General features: G+C 43.0%; 1 protein-coding gene across 1 annotated transcript; it reads right to left on the minus strand.

The window, feature by feature from the left end:
* Nucleotides 1–2,962: 2,962 nt before the first annotated feature.
* Nucleotides 2,963–13,050, minus strand: PIN4 (peptidylprolyl cis/trans isomerase, NIMA-interacting 4). The gene is made up of 4 exons (XM_056130138.1): nucleotides 12,940–13,050; nucleotides 10,313–10,386; nucleotides 5,695–5,814; nucleotides 2,963–3,140 (listed from the first exon to the last, which is right to left on the minus strand). Exons 1-4 carry the CDS (start codon nucleotides 12,980–12,982, stop codon nucleotides 2,982–2,984), a joined length of 396 nt encoding a protein of 131 aa, XP_055986113.1. The 5' UTR covers nucleotides 12,983–13,050; the 3' UTR covers nucleotides 2,963–2,981.
* Between the last annotated feature and the right edge of the window lie 9,280 nt (nucleotides 13,051–22,330).

The raw sequence follows: 22,330 nt of genomic DNA on the forward strand, positions 1-22,330 counted from the left end.
GCACTCAGAAATTACTTCTGGCGTTGCTTGGGGGACCATATGGGATGCTGGGGATCCAATCGGATCGGCTGTGTGCAAGGCAAACGCCCTACCCGCTGTACTATCGCTCCAGCCCCTCAGTTTATTTTCAAGTAGCACTAATGACTAATCTTTCATTTGTGGGGGATATGCTCCCAAGTGGTAATCAGAAGGCCTAGAGAATGCCTTGATACTTTTCTGTCCAGTGGACCAGAGGTTAAATTTGAGGACCCTCTGGTGCTGAGGACACCTCAGAGGTGCTCTAGGCCCTCCAGGGCTGTGCCTGGAGATGCACAATCTTTTAAGCCCCTCTCTTCATCTTTTATACAAGTGACATCTATTTGCTATAGAGGTCCTATACGTGGTTCACAACAATATGTTAAACAGTATGTTAACAATATGTTGGAATTTCTGTCCTATACCTTCACAACAATATGTTAAACCTTTTTATTGTTGCCGGTAGGTTAAAAAAATGGAATCTCCTTTTTTTAATTTGCAGTTATATTATTATGAGGTTCACTTAAGCATAAAACTTCACGAAAAGGATAGTTTGAAAGTAAAACTAAGTTCACGTTATGTGTCTAAATCTGGGGAAAAAATCAGGTTTTTCTTTTTATGTCTCTTTATTCTCATAAGCCAAATATAATTTTTTTGGGGTCATACCTGGTGATGCACAGGGGTTACTCCTGGCTTTGCACTCAGGAATTAGTCCTGGTGGTGCTCAGGGGACTATATGGGATGCTGGAAATAGAACCCAGGCCAGCTTCGTGCAAGGCAAACGCCCTACCCGCTGTACTATATCTCCAGCCCCATAAATGGTATTTTCAATAATCAGTTTCAGACTAAACTGCCAGTCAAAAAGCAACCTTTTAAATTTTTATGTCATAGTTGCATTTCTGCTCCACTTCTCCACAACTAGCTGTAACTGGTCTCCTTCCCATGCCAGAGAACTGAAGTTGGCCTTTTCTGGTTCACCTTTCTGGCACTCAGACCTCCTTTTTGGAGGTGACATTGCATGTATGCCCAAGTATCCTGGGTATAAGCCAATGTTCCAGAGCAAAAGATTATTTAGCTTACATCCAGAAGCATTTCAGAAATTTTGAAGATTTTCAGAATGTATGGTCCTTAAGAGTGTTTTGAATGTGTTTTAATTGTTGGCTAATACAAGGATTAAAGTATATACCTTGTATGTGGCTGTCTCCACGTTGGTTCCCAGTAGCACATGGGCTCCCAAGCATGTGCTAAGAGCCCTGGAGGACCACCCAGCAACCCCTGTCACTAGAGGATCCAAGCAGAACTACATTGTTGGGGCCTAACATTGAACCATCTGCTGAATGGCTGAGAAATAGCCAGGAAGGGACTACCCTCAGGATTGTAGTTGTATTAGTAATGTTTTATTTTTGAAGCAGTATAGTATTTACAGTTTTCAGTACTAGGCATTGAACCTGAGGTTCCAACATGCCAAACACACATTCTAGTCCTTTAAGCTATCTCCCTGGTTCCAGTATTTATAATTTTATTCATAATTTTGTGTGCCATAAATGTGGCATTATAAATAAAAATACATAATGATGGCCCTGGAAGGGATGATAATCCACACATTTGAGAAAAAAGAAAATGGCTTTGTGCTGATATCTCTCCCTGTAACCAGCACTTGGTGAATGGGTTAGAACTGGTGAAATAACTATGCTTCTTTTCCTGTGGTAAACATTTATTTAAAAAGAATTGATATTGAGGCCAAAGCAATACTAGGGTACTTGCCTTGAATGCAGCTGACCAGGATTCAATCTCCAGCATCCATGAATACTCCTGTGTACACTTGTAAGAGTGATTCCTGAATGCAGAGACAGGAGTAATCCCAGAACATTGCAGGTATGGCCCCCAAACCAAAAAAAAAAAAAAAAAAAAAGAGATATTGTGGTGTATAAATACACCAAGGAGTATGACTCAGGTATGAGTAAAGGTGCAATCTTGTAGTTTCCTGAAACTTGGATGGAATCAGAGGAAGTCTGCTAAATGACTCAAAGAAAAAGATAAATACAAAGCAAAAGTATTGTAGGAACAATTGTGGTCTGAGGGTGCTCAAAGGAAGGGAACTTGGGATAATGTGGAGAGATTGCGACACTCTGGTGGTGGACATGGTGTTACTGCAAGTGTTAAAAAAGATGGTAAAGGCTCTTGGGCACTTAGGTATTTTGGAAGGCATAATAATGAGCACATCAAAACCATAAATGTTAAGATCATGTTAGCAAAAGTACAATTAAGGAAAAAGAATGGTGTTAATGTTGAATAGGAATTATGTGCAGGGTACATAAAACTGATTTATACTGTAAATTCTTAAATTGATATAGGGTCATATAACAATGTGTGTGGTTGTCATGAAAAAAATTGGCAAAAGTAAAGGTTTCTGAATGAGCAGTGACCAAAAATCTATCCAAGAGCAACTGTGTAATGTATCTGAGGTGTATCAGGCAGTGCTCAGCCATGCTTTTCTCAATGAAAAAGAGGTCACAAGTAGAAAAAGTTTAAGAAGCCCTGGCTTAGACTACCTGTTCTGGAAAGATCAAAACTGGATAACCTGCATAACTAGTGTTATCCAGGAACTTATTTTTATGAGTACTAGATACAAATTATTTTATGTTCAGTTTAATGTGAGAATAATATGAGCTGATATTTAGCTCCCCTAGACCTGGTTTCTAAATTAATTCATGGGCTATACTGAGAATCTGTACTGAGAATCTGAGATCAGATACTAAGATCAAGTAGTTCTGGGAGGAAAGACCAGTTTAGGAATTGCCTGCTTTATCATTAAGAACTACTAACTACCTAAATGTAATGTGCACTGACCTTGACCCACCTGACTTTGTACCTATATACCGACAATGATAAATTCATAAAATACAAAGATTCTGTAACATACTTTACAGGAAATTTATGAAACATGTTAAACTTTTCACACAACTTTATTTTCTCCCTTCAACCATAATAATATGGTAACCAAATTTTGTCTTAACTGGAGGGTCTGTAAACACGGGCTTATCCAGCCCACTCACAGGCAAGGCAAATGCTGCTTCTTGAAATGGTCCCACCATGGACCCTCTGGTCATCCAACCCAAGTCTCCCTGAAAAATAAAAAGAGAAATGTGATCAACTGACGCTCAGAAGACCATCAGTTTTAATGCATCTTGGAATTTCCTAACAGCTAAGTACAGCGGTAGGGCATTTACCTTGTGTGCAGCCGGCCTGGCTGAGCCAGGTTCGATTCCTCTGCCCCTCTCGCAGAGCCCGGCAAGCTACTAAGAGTATCTTGCTCGCACGGCAGAGCCTGGCAAGCTCCCCGTGGCGCATTCGATAACGCCAAACACAGTAACAAGTCTCACAATGGAGATGTTACTGGGCCCGTTCGAGCAAATCAATGAATGACGGGAGGTCAGTGCTACAGTGCTAAAGGTTTTAAAAAGTTTAACAAAGAAATGTAGAAGCCAATCCATCTCAACCAACAAAAACATTAACACAGAAGGCTTAACATTTTAGTAATCTCGCATTCAAGGACTTAATAGCCCCATGGTGAGACACAACAATTTTCACTAATTTTATTCATAGGAAATGTTTTTTGATCGTTTTGTTAGCAATTTATTGATAACAAGCAATATAAAAAATTATTGTGGGCTTGCTACAGGGACAGGCTTGAGGGGTAGTTGAAAAAATGGTGACAATGGTTGACAGTGGTGGCATAACTGGTAATGGGATATGGAATGCCTGTAACAAATCATGAACACCTTTGTAAACCACAGTGTTTAAATAAAGTGTGTGTGTCATGGGGAGGAAAGGTGGGTTTGAAAAAGTTGAACAGGACAACGAGATTGGACTTGATACATAAAGACAATGTTCCTAGGAGTCAGTTATCTGTTCAGGTTTGGTCATGGTTAGGATACATAGGTGACTGGCATTCATCAGAAGCAAATCATTTCTGCTTTGAAGCTCTCTAAGATATAGCTAAAGTTAATGGCAAGACAAAGAACAACCTATTTCTACTGCTGTGTATTGTCCATGGAGGACATAGCTTTGTTTTTTGGGCTACAGATCACGTGTGGTCACGTGTGGTCTGTGGACCCTATCTCATCTTAACATGAAGCTCAATGGGAGCACGAAGAGGAAAACCAGTAAAACTTGAGAACTTTGCTTCCTGAATGCTGGAGATAGAACCCAGTTATGCTGAATCGAAAGTAAGTACCAAATTCACTATACTATCTCTTTAGCCCCAAGGATAGACCATTTAAAAGAATAAGAGCACCAGGGGTATGGTGACGCCAGCAGGTCAGTCTGTACCTGTGAGGCAAGTGCATCAGCAGCCTAATGGCACTGTCAGACTTTCAGATACCCCAAAATTGCTGCTGTGCCTTTGGCCAGACCCCAAAAACTTGGGGCAAAGTTCACCAAGAAGTAAACGGCCAAAAGTTAGGTATGTGGGAGTCACACCCACAAACCACCTCTGGCTCAGCTATACAATTGGAAGCATGGCCTCTCTGTTTCCTGATCGAACTGCCTAACGGCCATGATCCCAGAGACTCAGAAATGAATCTTGGAATCCAAAGGCAGAAATGTGTCCTGTTCCTGCAGTAGGTTACTGGCGCTGGGCAACTCCAGGTGGGAATAGGTTCACTCTGGCGGCCCGGTGACCCCATCCTCCAGAGGCCACTGGACAGTCAGTTTTCGGCCTGCAGTGACGAGACTTGGGGCCTCACCAGATGGGGGTGGAACCGGCCCTTTTCTTCCCACCCCAACGAGACCTACAGATGGCCTCTCTGGGTGATTAATGGCCATGATCCCAGAGACTCAGAAACAAATCTTGAAACCCAGCGGCTTTTGGCAGAAATGCATCTGGACAAGGTGGCTGCTGCCTCAGAGCTTATTGGAAAGCCAGGTATGAGCCAGTGGTGACAGGGCAACTGCAGTCCAGCAGCTTGCAGCAGAAAAGTGAATGGACCATGTGTTAAACTATGGCGCCATGCCTCCAAGGGAGGGAAAGAGTGTTGCTCCCTTCCACCTTTCCCCCCGCCCCCCCAGCAGCAAGGTGGCCGTCGGTGACGGGGCAAATGCAGTCTCATGGGAAGGGGGGCGGTACCAGCTCATCCTTCATGCCCTACTGAGTTGCCCTCCACGAGTGGCTTTCCGACACAGCCATAACACCAGACGCACAGAAACCAATGTCGTAAATTATGTGGCTCTTTGCAGAAATCCAAAATCATTATATGAATCTCATAACCAGCTAGAGAAAACAGTATTTCACAATGCCTTTTCAGCAATTCTGATTGTTGGAGGGGAAATTCTAAACAATAATGGTGCATCTTTTGTCAAAATAATGAATGTAATCAATGTAGAGAAGAGTGAAGTGGAAATCATCTGCCTCACAGGCACTGGGAGGGGTGGGAGGGCGATATATTGGGGTTCTTGGTGGTGAAAAATAAGTACTGGTGAAGGGAGAGGTGTTTGATCATCGTATGACTGAGACTTAAACCTGAAAGCTTAGTAACTTTTCCCACAGTGATTCAATAAATATAAGAAGAAAAAATAAATTATGAAAAAAAATGTAAGGTGGAGTTCATGTCCAATTCAATCAGCTAATCAGTGACTGAGTAAAAAGCAGTACTCCTACATAAAAAAAAAGCACCATACCCCTTGTCTGGCTTTATCTTCACTATATTGTGTAGCCACTTCATTGAATCGCATTCCGGACTTCAACTTTTCCATGGCTTCCATGATTCTTCCATGTTTTTCACATAGAATGTGTCTGACCTATAATGGGAAAAGAGTACATTTTTTAAAAAAGTACAGATTATTCGGATATTCAGTGGATTTCTTTCCTCGGTATAGCAGGAATATCTGAATTACTCCCCATTAGTGAGTGAAAAACCTAAATTCAAAACAATGGGAAATCCTGGTAGTCTGCTCACAAATCTATTATTGAGACCATCTAGCTGTGGGAAGTTCTCATCTTTTTTTTTTCTTTTTGGGTCACACCTGGTGATGCACAGGGGTTCCTCCTGGCTCTCCACTCAGGAACTATTCCTGGCGGTACTCAGGGAATGGTGGGAATCGAACCAGGTCGGCTGCATGCAAGGCAAACACCCTATCCACTGTGCTATCACTCCAGCCCCTGAAGTTCTCATCTTAACATGAGCCTCAGTGGTAAATGAAGAGGAAAACAGTAATAGTTGAGAACTTGCTTCCTGCATGCAAAGTGTTTCCTCAGCACATGTGCTATCTGTGAGCCCCTATTTTTCTGTGAAGCACTTATTCAGTAGTCTTTATTTTTTTTTCCTAAGGTAAAAATTCCCAAGAGTGCAATTACACTACAAGCCTTACATTTTATAGTGATTTTATATCACTCAAGCTCTGGTTTATAATTCCAATATTATTTTCTGGAAATAACTGAGGTGTACTGATCAGATCATAATGTATGCCAGTGTACAGATGCGCTTGAAAAGAAGGCGCATTCTGTTTATTTTGGGGTAATTTGCCCTTTCTGTTACTAAAGTACAAGACTATTCATAAAAGTCCGTTTTTGTCCTTCTGTCTTAACATATTCTTCCTGCATAACTTTTACAATCTCTGAATTTGTGATGAATTAGTAATCACAAACGTAACACTATTTCTACCTTAGGCAAACCACCCCATTTATGACCACTAGACAATGATAGTTGGAAATGGTCACTCTAGATAAGAAATGATTGCTGAAAGGAGTTAAAGGGATATACATGATAATCTTTCAATATCTGTATCACAAATAATAATGCCCAAAAGGAAAGAAGTGTGTGTGTGGGGGGCGGCGGGGGGGGGGAGAGTGAGAGAGTAAAGTATTTGCCACAGAGTTAGGCTGGGGACATTGGCTATGGGAAATGTATACTAATGAAGAGACGTGTGTTTGGACATTTTATGACGGAAACCTAATCATGAACAATGTTAACTAAGTATCTCAGTGATTAATAATAATAAAAACAATAAACCCTACTTGTGCACAAAGATAATTATAAAATGTATGTGTTTTCAGAGGTGTTGTGAATATTGAGAGAAACCAGCTAGCATTTACTAAAACGTATCAGACTAGGAACATGAAAAAACCCACAAGTAAATTTTTAAGAGGCCCCATGTATAAAGCCTTCCCACTTCAGCACCTAAAAAGAGTATGCTGGGGGCTGAAATGACAGTATAGCACAAAGCTGACCTGGGTTTGATATCCAGTACCACATATGGTCCCCTCAACCCGCCAAGAGTGATCCCCGAGTGCAGAGCCAGGATTAAATCCTGAGCACTACCAGGTGTGACCCACAAAGCACCAAAAATAAGCTGAACATCAAGAATGTTGAACTCTGCAGATGTACATTTGACCTGTTTACAAAAAAGAATGTTTAAGAATTATATCCTTGGGGCCTGAGTGTTAGTAGTGTGTGCCTTCCACGTGACTGACCTGAGTTCAATCCCTGGCATCCCATATGGTCCCCCAAGCACTATCAGGAGTGATTCAGAAGCACAGAGCAAGGAGTGACCGCTGAGAATTGCTGAGTATGGCCCAAGAACTAAAAAAAATTAAAAGAATTGTATCCTTAGGTGCTTGCCTTGCATGCAGCCAGTCTAGGTTTAATCTCTGGTGTTCCCCTCCCCAACTCCAGGAATGATCCCTGAGTAAGCCCTGAGCACCACTGGGTGTAGCCCAAAATTAAAAAGTTTCATCCCTTTACATGTGGCCAACCCAGGTTCAATTCCAGTCACCAGTAAACCCTGAGCACTGCCAGGTTTAGTTAGCCAAAACAATTCTGTTGATGGCAAAAGTTTATCATGGAACAATTGTAATACAGAACACAACCAAGTCTTCTCTTACATTCTGCCTTTTATGAAAATTGTTGGATTCAGTGATGAATAAATTAACATTCAAAGTATATTTATGTATCTAGGGATATTTCATTTTAAAGTGACTTTATGCTACTCTGCCCACTATAATTTTTTTTAATGTAGGAGTACTGCTATTTATTCAGCCACTGATTAGCTGATTGAATTGGGCATGAACTCTACCTTACTTTTTTTTCATTTTTTATAATTTTATTTATTGAATCACCATAAGAGCAGTTACAAAGCTTTTGGATTTAAGTCTCGGTCATACAATGAAAAACCCGTACCTTCACCAGTGCTCATTCTCCACCCCCCAAAACCCCAGTATACCCCCATCCCACGCCCTCCCCCTACCTGTGGAGCAGATGATTTCCACATTACTCTTTCTACTTTGATTACATTCAATATTTTGACACCAGACCCCACCATTAAACTAGGGATTTTACCCCAACACTCAGATCTGCTGAAAAGGCAAGAGTAGACAATTTGTTTCTATTGCTGGTTATGAATAACATACGATGTCGTGTGGCTGCAGTAGTGGCCACCTGATTTTGAAATTCTGAAATTTTAACACTTAAATCTGGAGGGATTTCTGCCAAAACCTGCTGGGTTCTGAGATTTGTTTCTGAGTCTGGGGTCATGGCCATTAAGCAGCTTGATCAGGAACAGGAAAGGCTGTTAGTGGGTGGCGACTTGGGATCTCATTGGGATGGGGAGGAAAGGGATGGCTCCATCCCCATCCGACGAGGGTCCACGGGTCTTGTCACTGAGGGCCCAAACCTGACTGCCCAATGGCCTCTGGAGGATGGCGGCCACCAAGCCGCCTAGGGGGAGCAGGTGGAGGGACAGTGCCCTTTCTCCCCTGGAATGGCCCAATGACAGTAACCTACTGTAGGGTCTGGACACATTTCTGCCAAAAGCTGTTACATTTCGAGATTTGTTTCTGAGTCTCTGGGATCATGGCCGTTAAGCATCTTGATCAGGAGCCAGAGAAGCCATTTGTGGGCGACGACTCGGGATCTCGTTGGGGTGGGAAGGAAAGGGCCAGCTCCACTCCCATCCCATGAGGCCCCACGTGTCTCATTACTGAGGGCTCAAACCTGATTGTCCAATGGCCTCTGGAGGATGGCAGCCACCGAGCCACCAAGGGGGAGCAGGCGGGGGGACAGTACCCTTTCCCCTCTGGTGTGGCCCGGCAACAGTGACCTACTGTGGGTTCCAGACGTATTTCTGCTAAAAGCCGCTGGGTTTCGAGATTTGTTTCTGAGTCTCTGGGATCATAGCCATTAAGAAGCTTGATCAGGAGCCAGAGAGGCCATTTGTGGGTGGTGACTTGGGATCTCATTGGGATGGGGAGGAAAGTCCCAGCTCCATCCCCATCCTGTGAGGCCCTGTGTGTCTCATCACTGCAGGCACAAACCTGACTGTCCAATGGCCTCTGGAAGATGTCTGCCAACTATTCTTGAGGAACTATTTTTTGGGGTTTTTTTTTGTGCTTTTTGGGTCACACCCAGCAATGCTCAGTGTTTACTCCTTACTCTGCACTCAGGAATTACTCCTGGCAGTGCTTGGGGGACCATATGGGATGCCAGAGATCGAACCCAGGTCAGCTTTGAGCAAGGCAAATGCCCTACCCACTGTACTATCACTGCAGCCCCTTGAGGACTTGTTTTCCCTTAAACTGCTAGATTGTAGGAAATGCCAGAGGAATGAATTTATAAATATACACCCTACCCGCTGTGCTATAGCTCCAGTCCATATTATTTGGTCTTGAGAAGTTTCTCATTCACTTTCTGGGAAGATCAACTTTTTTATTTTTAGTACATTGGTATAATTAGTTAGGATTTAGGAAATTTGCAATATAAATATATAAGATGATAAAGTTTGTGAAACACAGTAACAGGGTGGGGGAGCCATGGAACAGGGAGCTTGCATTTTTTTAACTTAAATTTTAAAAATTTTATTTTAGTCACAATGATTTACAATGCTATTGATGATTAGGTTTTGTGCATATGATCCAAACAAACACCCTTCATCATCATACAATTTAAGAATACTGGAAGTATGAAGACACTGGTATACATTTACCAATTTAGTTTTTTTTTGTTTTGCTTTTGGGGGGGTTGGATTACACATGGAGGTTCTCTGGGGCTATTCCTGACTCTGTGCTTAGGTGTTGCTTTCAGTGTTGCTCAGGACCATATCGTGTGATTGAGTCACAGGGAATGAATACAAGAGAAACACCTCAACCTCTGTACTATGGATCCTGTTCCAATTTTTGTTAACTTTACATCAGTGTTAGGCTAGCTTCACAAAATGAGACACATAGGCCAATTATTTATATATGTCATAAAACAACACACACCTTATTTATATTTAAAACAAAATTAAGGAACCTGAAGCTCACCTTTACTGCATTTCCACCACCTTTGGGACCCTGAGCCTTCTTGTCAGCACTGTCACTCCCACAGGCTCCTCCTCCTTTAAGAAAGAGATGACAGATACTTAAGTTGCACTTTGATATTTACACAAAGGTCTCAATACAACAAGAACTGATAATGTCCATCATAACATCAAGCATTAAAAGTAACTTTGCCAGGCAGATTTATGTCCAGGGCCAAGAGATAGCTCAACAGGCTGAGCACATGCTTTGCATGCAGGATACCCAGTTTCAATCTCCAGCACCACATGGGCCCCCAAACTGATGGGAACAGGCCTCAAACACAGGGTGGGAAGTAGCACCCAAGTATCACCAGTGTGACTCAAAATTAAAAACCAAAACCATTCATGTCCAAATTCCTAGACTCTACGTTGCTTTTTCATTGGTTTTGGGCCACACCCAGCAATACTTAGGGTTTACTCAGGCTCTGCACTTAGGGATCACTCCTGGAAGTGCTCAGGGGACCAAATGGGATGCTGGAGATAGAACATGGGTTGGCCGCATGCAAGGTAAGAACACTAACCTGCTGTACTATTGATCTGGTCTCAACATTACTTACTGATGTCTACAAGCTGTTAGTATTCAGATTAGCAATTATTGGTAGCATCTTACATTTTATTACTATTCCAACTGCTATAAGTGATGGCCAGCATAGTTACTTTAGAGACTGAGTTCCTATGAACTATTGCTGGATTAAGGGTTCAGTTCAGTAAACAATTCCTTAGCAACTACTAAGTTCCATGCACTGAAAATATAAATAAGTCATAGCACCTTCCTTTAGGGAAGTCATGTTCTGCTGGGGAAGATGGATATTTCATGTTATATAAACTCATCATTTCAGAATACACAGGGCACAAAGAGATGGCTTTGGACAGGGGGCTGTGGTGCTACACCTCATGGTGCTCAGAAATTGCTCCTGCAAGTATTCTGCGGACCATTCAGTGCTAGGTATTGAATCTGGCCTTATGCTTGTATAGCATATATGCCAACACATTGAGCTATCTCTTTCTCCCATTAGATGAACATGTCAAGAAAAGTTTGTCTGATGAATAGGAGCTCATCAGGTGAAGAAAAGACAAGCATATGATATTCCACGGTGGGGGAGGGCAGCCTATGTGTAGGAAATTATTGACCAAGCCAATTCTGATGTGGCAGGGCTGAGAAAAGTGGCTGAAGGTTAGGGTCTAAGGGGGAACTTGGAATTTATCTTAGAAATCATCATAAGTTACTGAAAAGACTTAAGCAAGAGACTCAATCTTACTCATTTTGGTATCTCCAATGCCTGACACACAATAGGTGTCCTATTCATGTTCACTTGTTTGAAAACTCAACACTGACCAGCAAATGCACATGAAAGGGTTACGTCCCTAAGAATTTTATTACATTTAATCCCTAACAGTTATATTCACGATTGAACAATTATTCTATCATTTCCCCTGCTGGGTGCTCTCATCTTCTGACTGCCTCCTCAGTCCCTAGGACTATGAAATATGTCAATGGCTTCAAGCTTCTCTTCCACCATCACTCCTGCTATCATCTTGGGTATCACCATACTGTTAGTCTATGTATACACTATTATTAATCTCTAAACTCACACCTCCTCCACATCACCTGCTCCCAGGGACACAGGTTGGCACTAGTAGTTCTGACTCTGGCCAAAACTTCCTGTTCTTCCAGCTTTTTCATGCTTCATTCCCACAATATAGGCCCCTTGATGTCACAAATATGCCCCTTTATCATACCATTTCACCTGGACCACCTTTCTCATTGGCTCCAACATGGATCATCTTAACTGTGTTCTCACAGGCACCTTTAATTCCCTCCTGTTACTATCCCAACAAAACTTATGCGGTGGATCAAGGTTTACCCCTAGCTCTTTACAATTCGACATTGTGCCCACTGAACAGTACTAAATAAATGATACAATATCTACTCTCCACATATTCACAGCCCTCAATCTTAAACTCTTCGCCTTGAAAGCAATCCATTTTAGTTTTATCATTCTCTTCCTTCACCCATCTTCGTCTCTTATTCTGTTACCTCAAACACAAGGTGTCTTTTATTCAAAGGTCAGCCGCTCAACTTCTTTCCTGAATCTCACAGCGGCTAGGGCATTTGCCTTGCACGGGGCCGACCCGGCCAACCCTGTTCCATTCCTCTGCCTTGCTCGGAGAGCCCGGCCAGCTACCGAGAGTGTCTTGCCCGCATGGCAAAGCCTGGCAAGCTACCCGAGACGTATTTGATATGCCAAACAACAGTAAGAACAAGTATCGCAATGGAGACGTTCCTTACTGGGCCTGCTCGAGCAAATCGATGAACAACGGGAGGACAGTGCAATGCTACGTTTAATTCCCAGTCCCTACCGGATCCTTAGCGTTGGCCTGAATAGGAGAAACAAAATAAATTTCTCTGGATTATTTGTCCCCTTCAAGCTACCATACAACTTGAACGCTTGAAGTCCACCCTGGCTTCGACATCATTTCCTGGTGAATCCTCTTGTCTACCCGCTGCCCTTGTCCCAAGGCTCCGGGGGTTGCGGGTCCTCCCCATTCCCTCAGTCTTCCTCCCGGATCCCATCCTTGCTGGCGCCCTACCTTTCCCTGCTTTTCCGGAACCGCTTTTTCCTTTGGGAGGCATCCCCGAAACTTGCCGGTAAATTCTCAACTGCTTGGTAGCCTTAGAAGGCCCCCTCAGGCCCCATGGGTATGGCCTACACAACTGCCTGAAAGTAGCGTCGCAATTGCCTATTTATACTGAGGCTTCGGAAGCAGGCATATCTTGGGACAGACACGGTCCTTCAGCTTTCCGACCAATGGGGTTGAAGACGTCTGATCAATAAGATACTTGGGCCAGGTAGAGGGGAGAGGCTAAAGGTTGTACTGAGACAGGAAACCACGCCTCCGCGTTTTTGATTACTTCCTTCACGGACTTTTTTTTTTCATTAAGCTACCCCACCTCTACTTCCCGAACCTTCTTCCCCACGCGTGCGTAGTGGGGCCAGGCGAGGGTGGGGGCTCTGCGGTTCGGGTCTCCCTCTCTGGCCAATCATGTGCAGCCGCAAGACAAAGGCACCCCCGGAATTGCTGCAGTGGCTTCCTGCGTGTCCCTGCTCTTCTTAGACACTGGCCATTTTTTTCTTGCAGTTCTAATTAATTGGACTCCAAAGGTAGCTGTTTTTATTTTTATTTTTTTTGGTTGTTTTCTGTTTCAAAGACTATCACCTCCCTGTCTCTTACGGAAAAATTGGAAACTATATAAACGGCCCTCAGTAGGGAAATCCTTAAATAATAACTCAGTGACACTATTTAAAATAAAGGGGGCTTGGCAGGAGGGAAACTGGGGACGCTGGTGGTGAGAAATGTACACTGGTGAAGGGACGGGTATGACTATGACTATGAAACCCAATCATGAACAACTTTGTAACTGTATCAAAGTGTTTCAATAAAAAATATATAAAAGAGTTTTTTTAATGTCAAAAACAACAGCGTGTATATAAATGTGTATCCAAGGAATACAGAAACCCTAATTCCTGAAGATACCCATCAGACGGGATGAGACTCAATAAAAGAGCACATGCTTGGCATGCGTTGTGTGGTCCTGAATTTGATTCCAGCAAGGCGGGTGGTGGTTGCTCTTGGTTCTCCTGTATTTCTTTACTGCACAATTTACAATAGCCACGTTATGAAAAGAACCCCAGTGTCTGTAGACATATGACTAGATTAAATGTGGCATTTTACACAGTGTAGAACATTAATCGTAAGTAAAAATGAAATCAGACCATTTATGACAACTTGGTTAGAAATGGAGGATTTATTGTAAGCTCAATTTGAACCAGGAGAAAAAGATCTATTCAGCTCACCCCATTCGCATGATGTGATACAGAAGCAAAAGCAAGGGAACTATAAAGGCCAAATGAAAACAAACCTGCATACCATGACTACAGAGCTGTGCTTATCAGAAGGGGAGAAGAGGAGAACATAGAAGGGGAAAAGGGTCCAGTGGACTTCAGTGGAGGACGTTGGTTGTGGTTAGTAGCGTATACGTTTCTGTTGTTATTTGTTTTTGTTTGGAAGCTGAACAGTGTTCAAGGGCAAATAAGCAACTTTATGTGGTTCTGAGGATTAAACCTGAGTCTCCCTGATTAAAAAATATGTTCAATCCCTTTTAGCTATCTATCCACCTATTAGTCTATCTACTTTTTTTTAAATCTTGATTTTGGTTTTGTTTTTTGGACCATATTTAGTGGTTATCAGGGGCTATTCATGGCTATTGTGCTTAGGAGTCATTCCCGGCAGGGCTCAGGGATTAAATCTGGGCCTCCTGCATGAGAACATATACTCAGCTTGCTAAGCTATATCTCCAGTCTCTTCCTTTATGTGCTTTGAAAAGGCATTAACTTGTGTCCCTAAAACATTTAAAACATATGATCGTGTGAACTAATGTAATCTCAATTTTAAAGTGTAATAAGGGCTGGGGCAATAGTGCAGCGGGTAGAACATTTGCCTTGCACGAGGATGACCCGGGTTTGATACACAGCATCCCATATGGTCCCCTGAGCACCGCCAGGAGTAATTTCTGAGTGCAGAGCTAGGAGTAACCCCTGAGCATCACCGGGTATGACCCAAAAATCCATAAATAAATAAATAAACCTCCCCTCATTTTAATACTGAAATTACTGTTAGGGATGGAGACTTAGCCTGCATATGAGACACAAAATGCATATAGAAGCATATTCTATTCACTGCACCTGTGGTCCAATTTCTGTGTCTCCTGGCCCTGACACTTCTTAGACATCACTCCTTTCCTATGTCTATCTCTTTAAAACTTTCCCCAACTGCAGGTTGGGTGGGGGAGGGGGAATTGCACTACAGGTAAGGTATTAGCCTTGCTCACAGATGATCTGGGTTCAGTCCCAGGCGTCCTATATGAATCCCTGAGCATCTCCACTAGTGATCTCTGAATGCAGAGCCAGGAGTAAGCCCTGAGCACTTCCAGGTGTTGTCCTCCCCGCCAAAAAATACCCAGACAACAATAAAAATCAACTTTCTCCAGCCTGTTTTCAGAGAGCTAGCTAAATATGCTGTCCTGCATCATCTTCCTTGTGCATGTCTTGTAATAAACAGAGCTGAGAGCACTACTTGGAATCAATTTACTCTTCTGTAAAATGAAGCTGATGTTAATAGTGTCTTTTTTGTTTGTTTGGTTTGGTTTTGGGGCAACACTTGGAGGTGCTTGGAGCCTACACCTGGCTCTGCATTCAGAAATCACTCCTGCTAGGGCTCAAGGACCATATGGGATGCTGGAGATTGAACCCAGATCAGCCTTGTGCAAGACTAACACCCTACCCCCTGTATTGTCACTCCAGTCCCATTTTTTATAGGTTGTTCACGATCACGATCATCCTGTTGTTCGTCGATTTCCTTGAGCAGGCACCAGTAACGTCTCCTTCTTCCTAGCCCTGAGATTTTAAAAGAGCCATTTCAATCCTCTTTCAGGATTAGGAAAATGAGACCCATCATTGTTACTGGTATTTGGCATATTGAGTACGACACGGGAAGTTTGCCAGACTGTGCCGTGCGAGTTATAGGTTGTTAAGAGCATTAAATAGTAGGAGCTTACCTTGCACACAGGTGACCGAGTTTCATCTCTGGCACCCAGGTACTGCTAGAAGAGATCCCTGAGCACAGAGCCAAGAGTACTGCTGGTGTGGCACCCAAACAAAAACAATCAGAAAACTAGTTTCATATTTGTAAAGCACATAAAACAGTGACTATCTTTTAGAATGTCAACGGGTTTGTACACGTTAGTTGCAGTGCTCCAACACACCTACTGCCTGAGATCATCACAGTACTGAGAATCCCCAACCTGACATTTTCTCGGCTGGAACTTAGAGTGTGTGGATGGCACCAAGGATTAAATTTGAAGCATTTTCATGTTTGTGGAACCAGCCACAGCCAAGAATCCCAGGAGGCGTCTTTACTTAGGGTTCTTAAGTCTCAGAATGGAGTTAAAGTAGAGTTCAGACCCCAGTGAAGTGTCAGCATAGATGTATGGCTAAGTGCCTGGACTATCGCGAGATCCCAGTGTATTCCAGCAGGTAAGAACAACAGCACTAATAAACTAAGCCTGGCTAAGTGGCTGAATTTCCCCAAAGCAATGCTTAAAGACCAGTAACTCATAGGAGAAAATGATGGGATGATGGACATACAGCAGGGGTCTCCAAGTCAAAAGACTTTAAATTAGTCAGACATGTATGATCTTCACTGTGCGGTATTCATCACAGAAAATGGGGAGGGAAATAATTATAAAATCCTAGGCGTCCTTGCTATGTGAGTTTATGGATAACTCTTTTGTACTATATTCTGTTTATATCAATAGGCAGGCACTATTGGGGGGGTGGTCATAGCTGGCTGTGCCTAGGGCTTATTCCTTCCAGACTCTTGAGGGACCATATGGAGTGCTGGGGATGAAATCCAGGTTAGCAGCATGCAAAGAAGCTCCTTACCCACTGGACTTATCTCTTCAGCTAGACAATTTTCTTAAAATGTTGTCTGGAGAGAACAGGGCACCCTGACAGAGTGAGTCATCTAAGAGAACACAGTGAGCATTGCCAGTCAGAGATGACAGGCACTCATTTTTATTTAAGAAAAAAAAGCATCTAATGCTACTTGCAAAACCAATAATCAAAAAGCTATTTTTCTCTACAGGGTTAACTTGACACCAGTCTGTGGATACTGACTATGGAGCCGACTGCGCAGCAGAGTGAGGAATGAATTGAAGAGCAGGCAGGGGGGCAAAACGTCAACCTTGAAACCATGGTGATGACATTGGGAGTGTGCTCAGTGAGTCAGAGCCAGGAATGGCTGCCAGCTGTGGTTTCTATTAATGATCTCCTTAGATTGGGTTTTCACATTTCTTAAACAGGGAAAAATCAGAAAAGGAAGCTGGCAGCTTTCATCCCAGAACAAAGCCTCACAAACCTTCACCCAGACCCACTGACCCACACTACCGGCTTCATCCCCACAGGGCTTTCCTATTGAGAGCCTGGTGGAGCTTTTTACAAAAGAAGAGCTAGACGCAGCAAAATGTAGTGAAAATATAGCAAAATCTAGAGAATATTCTAGTCAGACACGGACATTACTTAGGTAGCTCTGGGCACCAGACTGTTGGAAAGTGGGAAGAAAAAAGTCACCTTTGGGGCCCAGAGCACCAGTAAGGTGCTTACTTTTGCTTTGCATTTAGGCAACCTGGGTTCAATCCCTGACATCCTGTAATAGTCCCCAGAGCACCACCACGAGTGATCCCTGAGTACAGAGCCAGGGGTAAATCTTGAGACTGCCAGGGTGTGGCCCAAAAATAAAATAAAAAGATGACTTTGCCTTTGGAAACTGAACTCAGAAAAAAATCAGCATACAGTGGATGAGGTCAGCTGGCTGCAAAAGTTGCCACCATTATGGCAAGTGGATATGGTGTGTGGCTGATGAGAGATCTGTGTCTACTGAGCACAACAGTCAGTTGGTCAAGAGCCTTCTCACTCCCTTGTTACAACGTGTCTATATTGAGGTAATGAAGCTTTGAGTGTCTGGTTTTATAGAAGAAAATTTTTTTTATTTTATTTTTTTGGGTCACACCTGGCAATGCACAGGGGTTACCTCCAGGTTTTGCACTCAGGAATTACTCCTGGCAGTACTCAGGGACTACCGTATGGGATGCTTGGAATCGAACCCAGGTGGGCCACGTGCAAGTCAAATGCTCTACTTGCTGTGCTATAGCACCAGCCCTGAGAATTTTTTTCATAGAAGAAAATTCCATCCATATTTTTCCAGCATTTTCTCGAAAAAAGAGCCATAGCCTATGGAGGACATCAAGTGTTTAGAAGCCTAGGGAGGCAGTGTTTATTTAAGACATCAGCAGTGGCACGGGCCAGGCATTTTCTGTTCATTATACACACACATATATGTATGTGTGTGTATATTTATATGTATATATGAGCTGGAGTGATAGCACAGCGGTAGGGTGTTTGCCTTACAAGCGGCCAACATGGCCGACCCGAGTTCAATTCCTCCGCCCCTCTCAGAGAGCCCGGCAAGCTACCGAGAGTATCTCGCCCGCATGGCAAAGCCTGGCAAGCTCCCCGTGACGTATTCGATATGCCAAACACAGTAACAACAAGTTTCATGATGGAGACATTACTGGGCCCGCTCGAGCAAATCGATGAACAACGGGAGGACCATGACTATGACTACACACACACACACACACACACACACACACACACACACATATGTTTTCGGGCCACACTCTGTGATGCTCAGAGGTTATTCCTAGCTCTACACTCAGGAATCACTCCTGGATGTGTTCAGGGGATCTTATGGGATGCCAGGAATTGAACTCGGGTCAGCTGCATGCAAGGCAAATGTCATACCCTCTTTACTATCACTCCAGCCCCTCATGGTATATTTTAGTTTTTCACAACAATTTTTTTCTTTGTGTGTGTATGTGAGTGGGAGGTACACTTGGTTGGCAGTGCTCAGATCTTACCCCTGGCTCTGTCTTCAGGGATCACTCCTGGTGGTGCTCTGGGACCATATGTGGTGCTGGGGATCAAACCCGGGTCAGCTGCATGCAAATATCTTTCCTGCTGTACTTTCTCACTGGACCCATTCACAACAGTTTTCTTTTCAAAGAATCACTTTATGCATTTCAGGGCTGGAGAAATAGGCTGAGAGTAATTATGAAACATATTTAAAACTTGTCAAGTAGATATTTAGTTTAGTTTTTTTTTTGGCTGCACTCAACAGTGCTCAGGACTTCTGGCTCTGCACTCAGATATCACTCCTGGTGGACTTGGGGGACCATCTGGGGTGCCAGGGTTTGAAACTGGGTTGACCACGTGCAAGGCAAACACCCTCCCCTCTTTACAGTTGCTCCAGTCCCTTCTAGGTATTTCTTTAATGACTAATGTAGCTAGTTTGGGATTTTGTTGTTTACTTTTGGGCTGGAGCGATAGCACAGTGGGTAGGGCGTTTGCCTTGCATGTGGCCGACCCAGGTTCGATTCCTCTGTCCCTCTCAGAGAGCCCGGCAAGCTACCGAGAGTATCCCATCTGCACAGCAAAGCCTGGCAAGCTCCCTGTGGTGTATTCATTACACCAACAACAGTAACAACAAGTCTCACAATGAGATGTTATTGGTGCCCACTCGAGCAAATTGATGAACAATGGGAGGGCAGTGCTACAGTGCTACAGCTTTTGGTCCACAACCAGCAGTTCTCAGGGCCTATTCCTATGCTCAGAGTTCTCTCCTGTCAGTGTTCTGGGGACCACATATGGTGCTGGGGATTGAACCAGGGTCAGCTGTGCCCAACGAAGTGCCTTAACCCCTGTACAATCTCTTGGGTCCCAGAGGTGGGCTTTGAAATCAGGTCTGTCTGACTTCAAAGCTGATCCACTCTGTGTGATGCTGTACCAGGCATTGTCATCTTTGAAATAAAAACCAAGAGCATGATTTTTCCTTTTTCCTGACTCTGTATTCTCCAAGTGAACTCTTCAGGGACCTGGAGGACTTATGAAGAGGCACTTCATACAAGAAGCACCAGGGCCAGACTCTGCCTCCACTGGGAGACAAACATGCATTTCCCTCTAGCTTATGCTGTTTAGTGTGTTAATTTTGAGAAATCTGGAAGATAATCAGTACCTTCCAAATTCAGAAGCAAGGAGGTAAGGGACATGAATACACCATGGGAGGCAAACAATGGGTAGAACACTGTAACCAACACAGAGAGGATAGCGTTCGAAGAGGGCCTCTGTCCTCCAGGAAACCAGTCTCTGAGTTGGCATATTTTGCCTTCTAAACAGCTCTTCTCCCTGGCGATAATTATTTCACAGTGAACAGTAAGCACTTTGTTGGAATTGTCTCTTCTGGTTCCCTGCTCTCTTCCCTGCTGCCACAGCCTTTGCATATTTTCTGTATTCTAGACCAGTGTTTCTCAACTGGGGAGCATATGCGCTCATGTGGGTTCCCAGTATACCCAGAGGGGCCACAAGTCAAAATCATGTAAGTATGAGGCTATAGCATGACACAAGGAACCAATTTGTATTATCTCTCCAATCTTAATTTGCATTTTAATGCTAATGACTCTGAATATCTTTTCCTGTGTTTGTTATCAGTATACTCTCTTCAGTGAAATTAATAGAAAATCTTTTTTTCAGTTTCTGAATGGATTTTTAGGGGCCACATTCAGGGGTTGCTTCTGGCTCTGACTCAAGGACCACTACTGGCAGACTTGGGGGACCATATGTGGTGCCAAGGATCGAACCCAGGTCAGCCTTATTCAAGGAAAATACCCTATCTATTGTTGCTTTGGCCCTAACTGAATTTTTAAGTGTTGATTTTCAAGAGCTTTTTATGTACTCTAGATACAATTGCGCGCACTCTCTCTCTTCCTCTCTCTCTCTCTGACGGGCGTGCGTGCATACACATGGTGCTGGGGATCATACACATACACACACAGAACTTTCAGATATTTTCTCTGAATCTCTAAGCTTGTAATTTTCCTTCCTTTATTTCTAGGGGATGGGTTGGGCCACACCCAGTGGTGTTCAGGGCTATTTTTGGCTCTGTGCTCAGGGGACTGTATGCGGTGCTAGGTTTCAAACTAGGGTCAGCAGCTGGCCAAGCAAATGTTTTACCTCTTGTGCTATCTCTTTGGCCTGTTTGTTTTTTCTTCTTTTTTAGAGGATATTTTGTGGGGAAAAATTCCTTATTTAAAAATTTTTGTGGGAAATACATCCATGCTGGGGGCTACCAGGGCTGTATTTGGTGGTACTAGGGTCACTTTTAGTGTTGGAGATCAAATTCAGGGCTTCAGACATTCAAGACATATGCTTTACTGTTAAACCACATTCCTAATCCCTTCTTGTTTTTTTTTATGGATCATGCTCATGGTATCATGTTTAAGCACTCTTCAGCAAGCTCTAGATTCTATATTCTTCTAAAAGTTAGTAAAAATCACATTAATAAATGCAGAGAAAGCATTTAACATAACTTACCATTCATTTATGATAAAACTGTCAGCAAAATGGGCAAAGAAGGAACATGCCTTGACATGATAAATGCTATATATAGCAATTCCACACCTAACATCAGACTAGTGGCAAAGAACTGAAAACTTTTCCTTTACGTGTAAGACAAGGATGTCCACTTTTTTTGTTTGTTTATTTTTGGTCAACACCCAGCAGTGCTCAGGGATTACTCTTGGATCTGTGCTTAGGGATTATTCCTGGAAGATCTCAGGGGACCATATAGGGTGCCAGAGATCCAACCCAAGTCAGCTAATGTAAGACAGGCACCTTACCTACTGTACTGTCTCTCAAGCCCCAAAGATATTCATTCTTGCTACTATTACACACCATAATACCGGAAGTTCTAACCACAGAGAGAAACATAAATAAATAAATAGAGAGAAATAAAAGGGTTCCAAATTGGAAAAGATGTCAGAGTACCATTATTTGCAGATGATATGGAAATATACACAGAAACCCCTAATAACTCCACTAAAACGTGTTAGAAATACAGTGGGAGAGGGGAGAAGAGACAGGTGAGAAGCATTGGGAGGCAGGTCAAGGGGATTCAGGTTACATAGGTATTGTTAAGAAATGACAGCTAAATATCCAAACCACGAAGTCAAAAACACTGAAATGAGACCCAAACTTTAACAGCCGAACTTTTACATATATATGTATAATATGTAGAAGTACTGCTATTTATTCAGGCATTGATTAAGCTGATTGAATTGGGCATGAACTCCACATTTCTTTTTTATTATTAAGAATGTTAATTTTATTTTATTATTTTATTATTATTCCTTTTTCCCCATTTTTATTGATTCACTGTGAGATACAGTTACAAAGATTTCATGTATGAGCTTTGGTCATAAAATTATCTAACACTCATCCCTTCACCAGTGCACATTTTCCATCACCAA

The sequence above is a fragment of the Sorex fumeus genome, unplaced genomic scaffold (genome assembly GCF_029834395.1).
Source record: "Sorex fumeus unplaced genomic scaffold, SorFum_2.1 ptg000073l, whole genome shotgun sequence".
Classification (NCBI taxonomy): Eukaryota; Metazoa; Chordata; class Mammalia; order Eulipotyphla; family Soricidae; genus Sorex; species Sorex fumeus.